At 42.7% G+C, this 10,543-nt stretch overlaps 1 protein-coding gene across 6 annotated transcripts in view; it reads right to left on the bottom strand.

The window, feature by feature from the left end:
* Positions 1-2,131: 2,131 nt before the first annotated feature.
* The window catches only part of npr1a (natriuretic peptide receptor 1a), a 59,845-nt gene continuing 51,433 nt past the window's right edge, over positions 2,132-10,543 (bottom strand). For all 6 annotated transcript variants that reach the window (XM_010873680.4, XM_010873681.5, XM_010873682.5 and 3 more), the window contains 8 exons: positions 10,387-10,542; positions 7,514-7,682; positions 7,068-7,214; positions 6,640-6,763; positions 6,342-6,410; positions 5,012-5,186; positions 4,793-4,891; positions 2,132-4,683 (listed from right to left, as the gene is read on the bottom strand). In XM_010873680.4, the coding sequence (XP_010871982.2) occupies positions 4,532-4,683; positions 4,793-4,891; positions 5,012-5,186; positions 6,342-6,410; positions 6,640-6,763; positions 7,068-7,214; positions 7,514-7,682; positions 10,387-10,542 (1,091 nt within the window). In that variant the 3' untranslated portion in view covers positions 2,132-4,531. The remainder of the gene's footprint in view (positions 4,684-4,792; positions 4,892-5,011; positions 5,187-6,341; positions 6,411-6,639; positions 6,764-7,067; positions 7,215-7,513; positions 7,683-10,386; position 10,543) is intronic.

The raw sequence follows: 10,543 nt of genomic DNA, 5'->3' as shown, positions 1-10,543 counted from the left end.
CTGATCTCTGTTGCTTCCTTGAGATCTGCTTTTAACTTGCTTGAATGAGGTTGGCTTCTTTAAGGAAATTTAAAGATTGGATCAAGAACAGCTGTCTTTACACTGAAAGTTGGTGAAATACCTGTTGAGGGTGGTCCAAGTTGTTAGACAAATGTTAAGGTAAGCCAACTGGGGTTTGCAAATTAATGTGTCTGGGTCAAGTGTCTTGATATGAAGGTATCAGGCTAATCCAGAATTGACAGGTTAGAGGAGAGGGATTACCTATATCTTTAACAGAGGCCATCTGGATAACATTTTGACATAAAGGTTTCGCAAGAATCTCAGTCATCAAGGTAAAGGGTGTCTACTTTGAAGAATCGACAATATAAAATCTGTAAAAAAAAATGTGTTGCTACATGATTCTATTTATTTTCTAGTTTTGATGTCAACAATTATTCTACAATGTGAAAAAAAGTACAACTAAAGAAATACCCTTGAATGAGTAGACGTCTCCAAACTTTCGACTGGTACTGTAGTTTTAAGAGTGCTACAGCACGTCAGAAACATCTCACCTGCACCTTATCGCACTGCTTGCTTTACAAAAAGGTTTTCACCAGCACACCCAGGCTGGAGGAGGATGTATTCCCCAGCCAGCAACCAGTAAGAGTCAGACAGGCTACCGACCTACCATAAGGACTTTCTAGAGTGTAACAAGACCCAGCAGCCCTATCCAACATCTACCCCTCCACGGGTGTCTCTGAAGGCTCTGGGCCCTCTAGGTAGGCTGGTACCAGGATTTGAACACCTAGCCGCAGTGAAGGAGCCTTACTGCAAGGCAGTGACCTACATCATTGAACCAATCGGGGGGGCTCCTGTGGTTTGGTTTAGTGCAGTTGGTGTACCATCTAGTTTCAAATGTTTAAGAATGGTTACGCATTGTTTTTTTTGGTGAGAGATCCTTCGATGCCTCATTAGACCAAAAAGTGTAAATGTAGAATGGGGGAGAGTAAGAGGAAGATCATTGGGAAAATGGTGGAAATGTGTTTTGAACGTATGCCTTGGTTTGTGTCAGGAGTACTGCCCACTCAACCATGCCTCTTCAACTGCAGTGATGCACGTACCCCAAGACACCCCTGTTTGATTCTGAAATAAATCTAATTATTTTTTTTAAATTATTTTATAACTTCAGTTGCAATTCTTCTGCTATAATAGATTTAAGAAACGTTATTTACAGGCACATTCAAGTCACTACATTCTGCAAACCCTCATACCAGGACCTGGTTGCATCCAAGATTGATGTTTTTTAACAACCTCAAATCCAGAAATGAAACAGCCTTTACGGTTTGGCACGTTGTCCTAGCTTGGACTTCGTTCTGTCAGTCCTGAAAGATTGGCAACACTTGAACTGCCTAGTTTAGTGACGATAATGCTGCTGAGATTATCCATTGAGAATTTGCTTTTTGGCAAACAAAGTCTGTTGTCACTAAGTCAAAATTCTCGGCTGGTCAGTGCAGACAGTGACAACATTCAACAACAACTCTATTTCAGTCAGCCAGTTCCAAGACTGCAGCAGTTCCTGAAACATTCCTCTAAAGATGTTTTTTTTCTGTGAGTCAGTGTCCAATTTGTAGGTATGTCGGCAATGGTCATGTTTTACCCCTCCCTCCGAACATGAACAATTGACTGACCTAAACGGACAAACTCTGACCTTTCACATGACCTACAAGTGGGGGAAAGGTTCTCATTCACTTCAGTTCCTCTTCCTTTCTCCTTTCCTTGTTAAAACTGCTGGAATTGTTTGCCCTTTCAGCATCTTTTAAAAGCATTCTGAAGATTTACGCTTGTTGAAGCACTACACAAATCATTTTTTTTACATTGTTGTTTGTACTTGTGTTATTTGTTTTGTCCTGAAGTGTGCAAATATGATACTTTTAATATCTGAACTATTTCCAAGCAATAGAGAGAAATCATAAATCAGTAGATTAGACCACTAAGATTTCCAGAAGTTGGTTGTTGTGCTCCACTGATACAAAACAGAACTGTTTGTATAGACTGTCCTACTAGAGTGGAATGTCTACAAAAATACTTGTAACCCAACATATAATGTAAATAAATGTTGAGCCAACATCAAGAACAACACATTTACTCACAAAAAGTTTGGGATTCTTTACTGGTTTTATAAACACATTCAACTGGCCAGAAAACAAAAGACAGGCTATATAACAAAGGTTTTCCTCTCCCCAACATTTTGTATTTTAAAACACAACAATACATATTAACATAATTCAAAACCCATTCCACTGTTCTCAAATACAGACAAGGCAACTAAAACAACACAATACATTTTACTGTATCAGAGACACATTTAAAGAAGCCATGGCAGCACATTCAGAGGGCAATTACTGTATGCAGTCAGACCGGCCTTAAAATGATCTTCATGTTGTAATTTGGTTATGAATTGGTATTCTGGTTAGGAAAACATCAATCATTTAACCACATTACCAGCAACCAGAAATTGTTACAGTTAGGTTAAGACATATTTAATGCTGACAAGAAAAAAACCAAAATATGCAATTATGGTCATCTTGTCAGATTAAAACAGACAGATGCACTATATATGGTTGCTAAAAATACATTCAGATTTCTTTATAAAGTTACACACAACTGTTTTACACCCTGATCATGATGTGATAAAATAGATTATACTGTACTTACGTCATTGCACTCGTTTTGCTTGCTGGGTTGCGAGATCAAACCTGACATTAGGTTACTGCTGATCAATGTTGTTTCCCTTCATAACAAAAAATATGTGAAAAATCATAATACATGTTTTAATGAAAGTATGTGTTCCAAATACATTTCCAAAACTACAGTATGTCACACATTGAAATCCATTTCAAAATCCATTAAAACAAATTAATGATTGGCCAATTTGTTTTGTATATCACATGTATCCTAAAATGCATCCAAAAATATATATTTAATGTACTATTAAATGTACTTTTAATGTATACAGATGTTATATCTTAATTTCAGCAGTTTCACACAGCCCAAAGTAATCCTGCAGCAAATGGGAATGTGAATTGTTACGTGAATTATAATTACTGGACATTTTTGTAGGGGTAGATACATATGTGATTAGGGTAAATCAAGTCACAGTTTAAGGGGAAACAATCTAAATGTAGAAGCTTTTTACACCTACAACCCTCAACGTTTGCATTTCCTGCAATAAAAATCTAATACGGCATCTATGTTGGTGATTCTCTCGTTGAAAATAAACAGATCAAAATAGTTCGAAAAGGTACATTCTACTGATGATACGTTAAATGTTTCCGGAAACGTAATTAGAGAGCACATTCACTCGGCCCATAGGGCTTGTTAGTACGCCATATCCCCTCTGAGCTGTCACTAGGTGGTGTTGCTGTATCTCTTAGAAAGAGAACACCACTCAAACACACCAAACAACAAAACAATGAGGTTTGTTGTAAGGGATTTGCAAACCTTAGGTGAGTCTCATGACTATTTGGTAATAGTAAGGCGATTGAAGATCTAGACTCGTTATTTGTACCCTTGAGTGTGAAATATAAGTAAAACAAATATAAAAAAAAAAAGCACAATTAAACTTCAACAAACGTTAACATTCGTTGAAACATTTAGGAACTGTTTATGTCTGAGGGCTACCTGCTTTGTGAATCATCTGTCAGTGGTTAGTAAAATGTTCAACCACAAAGCTTCCATTTTACAGACACACTTTAAGGTCCTTTTGTAATGGTCATTGCAGTTTAGCGTGGGCAGATTAAAGAATCTGAGGCCTACTGCGAGAATTGTATGAAAAAGAACGTAGTACCCAGAGGACTCTGCATTCTGCCTCCGTCGGTTAGATAGTGTACATTGGCATGACGATAACCCACGCTACATCTTGTTAGGGGCAGAGTCTAACAGGACATGCTTGACGGAATGGTGTCCCTACGGAACACTGGCTTTTACCCGGTTAATGTTTGACTGCTGTTGAGATCTTTAATCTCCATAATACTGCAGGCTGTGGTGTGACAAAGAGAACAACAACAGCAAAGGGTTCGCACAACACTGAAGGCCTCTACACGCTGGATCAGTCACAAAGTAAAAGAACCACAGAAAAACACACCGGACTACTCCCGTTAGCACAAACAACGGGGCTAACAAGAGATTGTCTCAAAATGGTTGTTTACGAAAGCGATAGAACTCTGGAGCACTGGGTGCATTACGAAGTTCGCCAACGCCACACCAATCGCCGGTATGGCTTTGATATTGTCCGTTCGGTTGTGAATGCCCACCGTTGTCCGCTGAACGCTGACCTTTTACCCCCCCACCCCCACCCCAAGGTGAATCTGAAGAGAGCTCTTTCATCTGGTAGTTCCAGTGCATTGTCATGAAAAGCAGTGAGACTGAGCGAATGCATCATTCCGTAAGGAGTTCCCCGGAGTATGTCAGTCTGTTTCCTACAACCCAGTCCTCCCTTCCTTTCCTTCCTCATACTCTACAGTCCAAGCATAACTCTCTCTCGCGGCCTGTATTAAGCTGTGTCGTTGGTGCTCTCCCCCAGTAGCCAGTAGGTCCTCATTCTCCCTTTGCCTTTCATCTCCACGTCTCCCCTCAGCTCCAGCTGGAAGCAGTTGAAGTCCTCCAGCACCAGGCGCGTGGCCTCCGACACGTGGATCTTCAGGGCTGATGGGTAACAACACAACATCAGTAGCGCGTAACAGAAAGGCATTTGGTTTTACCACAGGGCGTACACGGCCTGTTGGCGTGGCGGGGTGCGCGTGCGCGTTCTCACCCTCGCCGTTGGACTCCATGCGAGAGGCCGTGTTCACGGTGTCGCCGAACAGGCAGAAGCGAGGCATCTTCAGTCCTACAACACCGGCGCAAACGGGTCCTGGGGATAACGAGCACATAACGCAAACGAAACCAGCAAGAGGCCACTTAGACCAAGTTAATAGATTGCATTTTAAGGGGAAAACGAATGGCGTTTGAACCGTACAATCCTCCCACTCACCACTGTGGATGCCGCTGCGCAGACGGAGCTGCTGGTCGGGTCGGTGGCGGATCCTGAAGGAGTGGACGGCCTCCAGAAGGGCCAGGGACATACGGGCGATCTCTCGGCCGTGCTGCTTGCCATTCCTCACCGGCAGCCCGGACACCACCATGTACGCATCGCCAATCGTCTCCACCTGAGGGAGTGAGGGACATGATCATGCTGTCGCCAGGGTTGTTCACTCTGGCCAGTGTTGGGTGAAGCAGGTAAATATTCATTTGAATTGCTGCATTCCGTTGCACCGAGTGTAATTCGCTATGAGGATTTCCCCCCAAGAGAGTGTAACTTCATGAGGATTTCCCCCCAAGAGAGTGTAACTTCATGAGGATTTCCCCCCCAAGAGAGTGTAACTTCATGAGGATTTCCCCCCCAAGAGAGTGTAACTTCATGAGCCCGTGGCGGTTGCGAAACGGATTCCAATCAAAGAGCAGTCAACAATCCATAAAAAAGATAAAATGTGGTTTTCAATGACGAGGTTATGGGATGGATAGAAACCTATAGATAAGTAACTCAAAAAAGTTCTAGTTCGGTGACTCTGTTGAATAGGACCACATGCTAAATATAATGACTGTAAATTCCAGTTGTTTTCCCAAAAGTATCTTATGATAGTGACACTTATAATGATAAATATCACTTACATAATTTTTTTGTTGTAATTAAGTGTTGTCAAATATTTCACTTTAGTCAACAAAGTAAGTTCAAGATACAAAATCTATTATTTCCTGTTCATCATTGTCTCAAATATAGCTATCTTTTTGGAGGTAATAGTTTGCTCTAATAACCGTACAGATTGGAAGGAATGCTGGGCGGCTGATTTAGCATTCCTTTAAGCATGATCACGTGGCAGTCAACAGTTTTCTTATCAGAGTGGGATAATCTGAGACGGCAACAACGCTTTCCTTCATCGTTCAACCATTAGTGCCTGGTGATAACTGTAATGTTGACGCATGGAAGCAGGACACTGGGAGAACATGAAATGTAATAAGGAAATCAAACTGACAAGAATATTAACAGAAAACCAGAACAAAAGAACTGGGAAAGATAGTGAACAAATTAAAACAGAACAGGACAGAGGAACGCCATCTGGTAAAACCAATACAAATACCGACAAGATAATTTGGGGACACTGAATAGGGTCCGTGATGAGGGAGAACAGGTGTGGGCAGTAATCAACGAAAACAGGAGTCTGTGATGAAATGAGAGATAGAAGGCGCTGGATTCATTGTACTGAAACAGAAGCCAGCTCACTATGTAACCATGTATGAGTCACAGTAAACAGTTCAGACTCTACCTTGTAAACATCAAAGTTGTCGATGATGGCATCAAAACAGGTGTAGAGGTCATTAAGTAGGGTCACAACCTGGAGGAAGACATGCAGATTATATGCCAGCGCCTAACGAATGTTTCCTTTAAGCAGAGTAACAGTTCATTTGTTTGCCCGGAGAGACGAGGCTTAAATGATCGAATTTCCAATGTATTCATTTGATTCACACCACTTGTCATTCATGTCAGCCCGGCTAAAGCCTTTGGATGTCGGTAGCAGACCGTATCGGCGAAGTGATGTTAGCGAGGTTGATCCCCGGACTAACCTGCATGGGCGTGCTCTCGGCTGATATGGCGGTGAAGCCCACGATGTCACTGAAGTAGATGGTGACTGAATCGAAAGCCTCAGCCTGCACCGTCTCCCCTCTCTTCAGCTGATCTGCTACGGAGCTGCATAACAGACACACACACACATACACACAGTTAATCACTGTGATTAGGTTGTGTGTGTGGGAGTCAGTGTATGAAACAGTCCAATCAACCAAATCAATCTTGGATTCACTACTCCTCTGCAGTTAAGCGTCTGATGAGCATTAACGCGGGAGCGTGTTTTTGTGTGTGTGTGTGGTGTTTGGTCTTTTTCATTTGATTAATTAGACACGGCAACGTGAATACACTGCATGAGAAATCAGCGAGGTTAACGCAAAAGAGGAAACTGAACCAAATGTTTCCACCGCGGCCCTCCTATACTCACTGTGGCAGTATCTGGTAGAGCAGGGACTCTGCCTTTCGCTTTTCCTCATGGTAGGCCTGCGTCCTCTCCTCCACCAGCTCCTCCAGGTTGTTGGCATACTGCTCCATACGGGACAGCAGGTTGTCCAGTATGTTGGAGCCATAACCTCTGCGGACGGTCGGACCAAGAGAAAGACATGGGGAAGCGCGTGGAGGGCGCAGAAAAGATGTCAAATGGAGGTTTTTCCGACAGTTGTCAGAGCACCTACAACCTGCTGGAGCTTTAGTACGTAAAGTAATTATAAAAGGTGTAATAATGCATTATTAACATACAGATGAATTTGCGCATTGAGGGTTATTTTAAAAGCATGAAGATCTCTAAAGTACGTGGACAGGCGTGTCCATAGTTCAGGCACCATACGAAGTGCTTGTCAATGGCGGTTCAAGCCGCATCTGGACGTCCGCTACCTGTTGTGCTTGCGCAGCAGCAGCTTGATGTGGTGGAACTCGGGCCTCTCGTTGACGTCCTCGCTCCAGCAGCGCTGCATGAGTTGGCCCAGCTCCTCACTGTGACTCTGGGGACAGAGGGAGGGCCGCAGGTAGGGCCACTGGCCCAGCGCCACACGCTCTACGATCTCTGCCGGCGTTGGGGAGGGAGGGAAACGGGTTGGTAGAGTTACCGGGCTATAGTCATAGCGCTTCTCTTTCCTGGCGCCTAGACAATGGAACTTGCCTATCTTCCAAAAACCCTCGGAAACTCTAGACTTTTTTTAAAGGCTGTCTTAAGTTAATTCCTAATTAAAACTTGCCCACGGCGTTGCACTAAGGCTGCACTTTTCCTTAGCATTGACTTGCTGATAGCTGCTTCACTGAGTGCAATGCACAGAGTGGTTAGATGGACTGGGGTTCGGGTTAGGCCAGGGGGTCCATTGGAAGGACGTGCAAAAGGCCAAGTCTGCTGGGAGTGGCTACGATGAAGCAGGGCCATAATCCCATTTAATGTAACGGATTTGGCAAAAAAAGAAAAGAAAAGAGACTGAATTGTTTGTTTTTTCCCACTTATCTTCTATCAGTGTACTGTATTAAGACACATCAATGGGGGGGTGGGGTGGAAAGAGGGTCTGGAAGAGAGAGAAATAAAGCTGAAATGAGCTTCATTTAGGGAAGCTACACAGTCCTTGGACAGGCAAGCACCTTTTCTTTATAGCAACAAGAACACTACAGAGTAGAATTGTCCCATGGTTACAGTTACAGTTTAACCTTTCTGTTTCATTTAACTGTCGCAATAAAAGGGATTTTCTATCCCTTGTCCTAAATCACTGACACCTCTTGTTTCTCTGGAACAGAATCACACTCTCTTCTGTCATCCAGATACTTTAACGACTCAAACCCTTCTCACTTCTCTATCTGTCACTCCCTTTCTATGGCTTTGTTTCTGTTCCCAACAAGGGTGCAGTACGAACGCAGTTTCATCCTGCTACACCAGAATATGGATGATGAGTGACAGGGAAGGCAATACATTTGAAGGAGAGGATGTTAAGTGCATTGACTTTTAGAGCTAGGTGGGACTATCACACATTGTTCCCTAACATATGTCTTCTAGTGTTATTTAAATCTCCAAACCAGTAACATTTCCACTCCTCAAATCATTTGTTTTCTTTTCATCCTACTTATCGTTGCCAACTTATGGCTCTGGTCCCTCTCACACATACTCTCCACAGGGTTGAAGGCGAATGGTATTTCAGCGAGCTTGCATAAGAGACAGTCTCCAGGGAGCCAGACCTTTGTGACCCCTGGGCTGTCCTGACCCCCCTGAGGTAAATGATACAATGTCAGGGAGTTTTGAGCATCTTGTCTTATCTTGGAAACTGACCATATGTTTCCCTGGACAGTAAGGTGGATGGATGCCATTTGGAATGTATAAGTAGGTGTACTTATTGTCTCTGTGCGAGTGTGTAGTGTTTGTGCGCGTGACACCCAGGGCTATGTGTGCATGTGTTAACAACTAAAACCCTACAAGGTTCTTTGGCTGTTCCCCACAAGGAAAAATGTGAAGGTGTAGAGTTTAGATTTAGTATAAAACCTAAAACTGGCCATCATGGGTTAGGTTTTGGCATACACTTAAGGTTATTGAGGTTAACGGATATAAAACATGCATTTCTGTGTTAACAATCCCCACAAGTTTAGAAGAACAAACAAGGAGGTGTGTGTGTGTGTTTGTGTGTCTGCATGTGTGCTGAAAGAAATATGGCACCGCTACGAAGAGTGAGCAGCAACAAGATGTCACAGACCCAGTACTGACAGGGCTGGAATGTAAATAGGAAAGATGAAAAGACAACTGTTTAAAAAACATTGGGTGCAGAGAAAGGGGGGGTGTGGACGGAGAGAGAGAAAGAGACATCAACACAGAAAGAAGAAAAGAGGGAAAAAAGTAGCCAACGATTTAGTATAGTGAGCCGTTAGAAAAGTAAAGTATGTATGTGGAAGTTGCTGTCATGACAACTGCTATGCCGGCACATTGTTAGTGTTCTAGTAATTAAAAGGCCTGTGTCCAGTCTTGTCCAAGATCCTGCATGGGCACCCATGATCCAAAAAAGTGCCAGACAGAGCTGAGACCCATTTTCATATGAATTCGTTTTACATTTGTTTCCGTTGTTTTAAGAATGTAATTGGATTCAGAGCCATGTTTCCAAGAGAAGAGAAATAAAAAATATAAAATCTGTTAAGAAAAGGTCTCACACATTTTCCATTTCAAAGACGCCTGTCCTTTTAAAAGGATTCACTTTCTACACAGAAAAATGTATCTCAACAGGACTAACCTGGTTACATATTTAATAAAAAAAACTGAATATTGTGCATCGAAATGTTTGTCATTCCCCAAAATAAATAGTATAGAAGGTGCAGTCTCTACGCCTTTTTATTTTCGGTGTTTCTTTGCACCGCTATGTCAATGCATTCAAATGTAAACGTTCCCTAAGCCAGCCAAGTCCTTTCAGATCTAAGTGAATGGTACAGACTAGGAAGGAATAGCAGATATACTAGTCACAAACAAATATTTGTTTTTCTGTCCTTGTTGGTCCCAGAAAACCAGCTCTGTGTTCTCTATCCCTTAAACCTGAACATGACCTTAATCCGATCTCTAACCTTAACCTAACCTCAACAATCTAACATTTATGCTTAAACTTAACCAGGCCTAGCATCTAATCCTAATCATAAGTTTGACCTTAAACCTAACCCCCAAAGCTGGAAACCTAGTGGGGACTGGTCCAAAAGACTAGTAAGGACCAATAATTTACCAATAGTAAGACCAATACACACTGACTCGGAACACACACACCAACCTTTGGGGCTGTGGGTTTCCCCCTCGATGTAGAAGACCCCTTTCAGCAGAGCCAACTCTTGCAGAATAATGCCAAAGCTGTAGATGTCCCCTTTCTGCGTGCCACAGGCCGGGGGACAATCTGTCCTTAACAGCTCTGGAGCTGCCCACAACTTCCC

The sequence above is a fragment of the Esox lucius genome, chromosome 10 (genome assembly GCF_011004845.1).
Source record: "Esox lucius isolate fEsoLuc1 chromosome 10, fEsoLuc1.pri, whole genome shotgun sequence".
NCBI classification, from domain to species: Eukaryota; Metazoa; Chordata; class Actinopteri; order Esociformes; family Esocidae; genus Esox; species Esox lucius.
The sequence above is the reverse complement of the archived record's forward strand: the minus strand, read 5'-3'. Positions and strand labels throughout refer to the sequence as shown.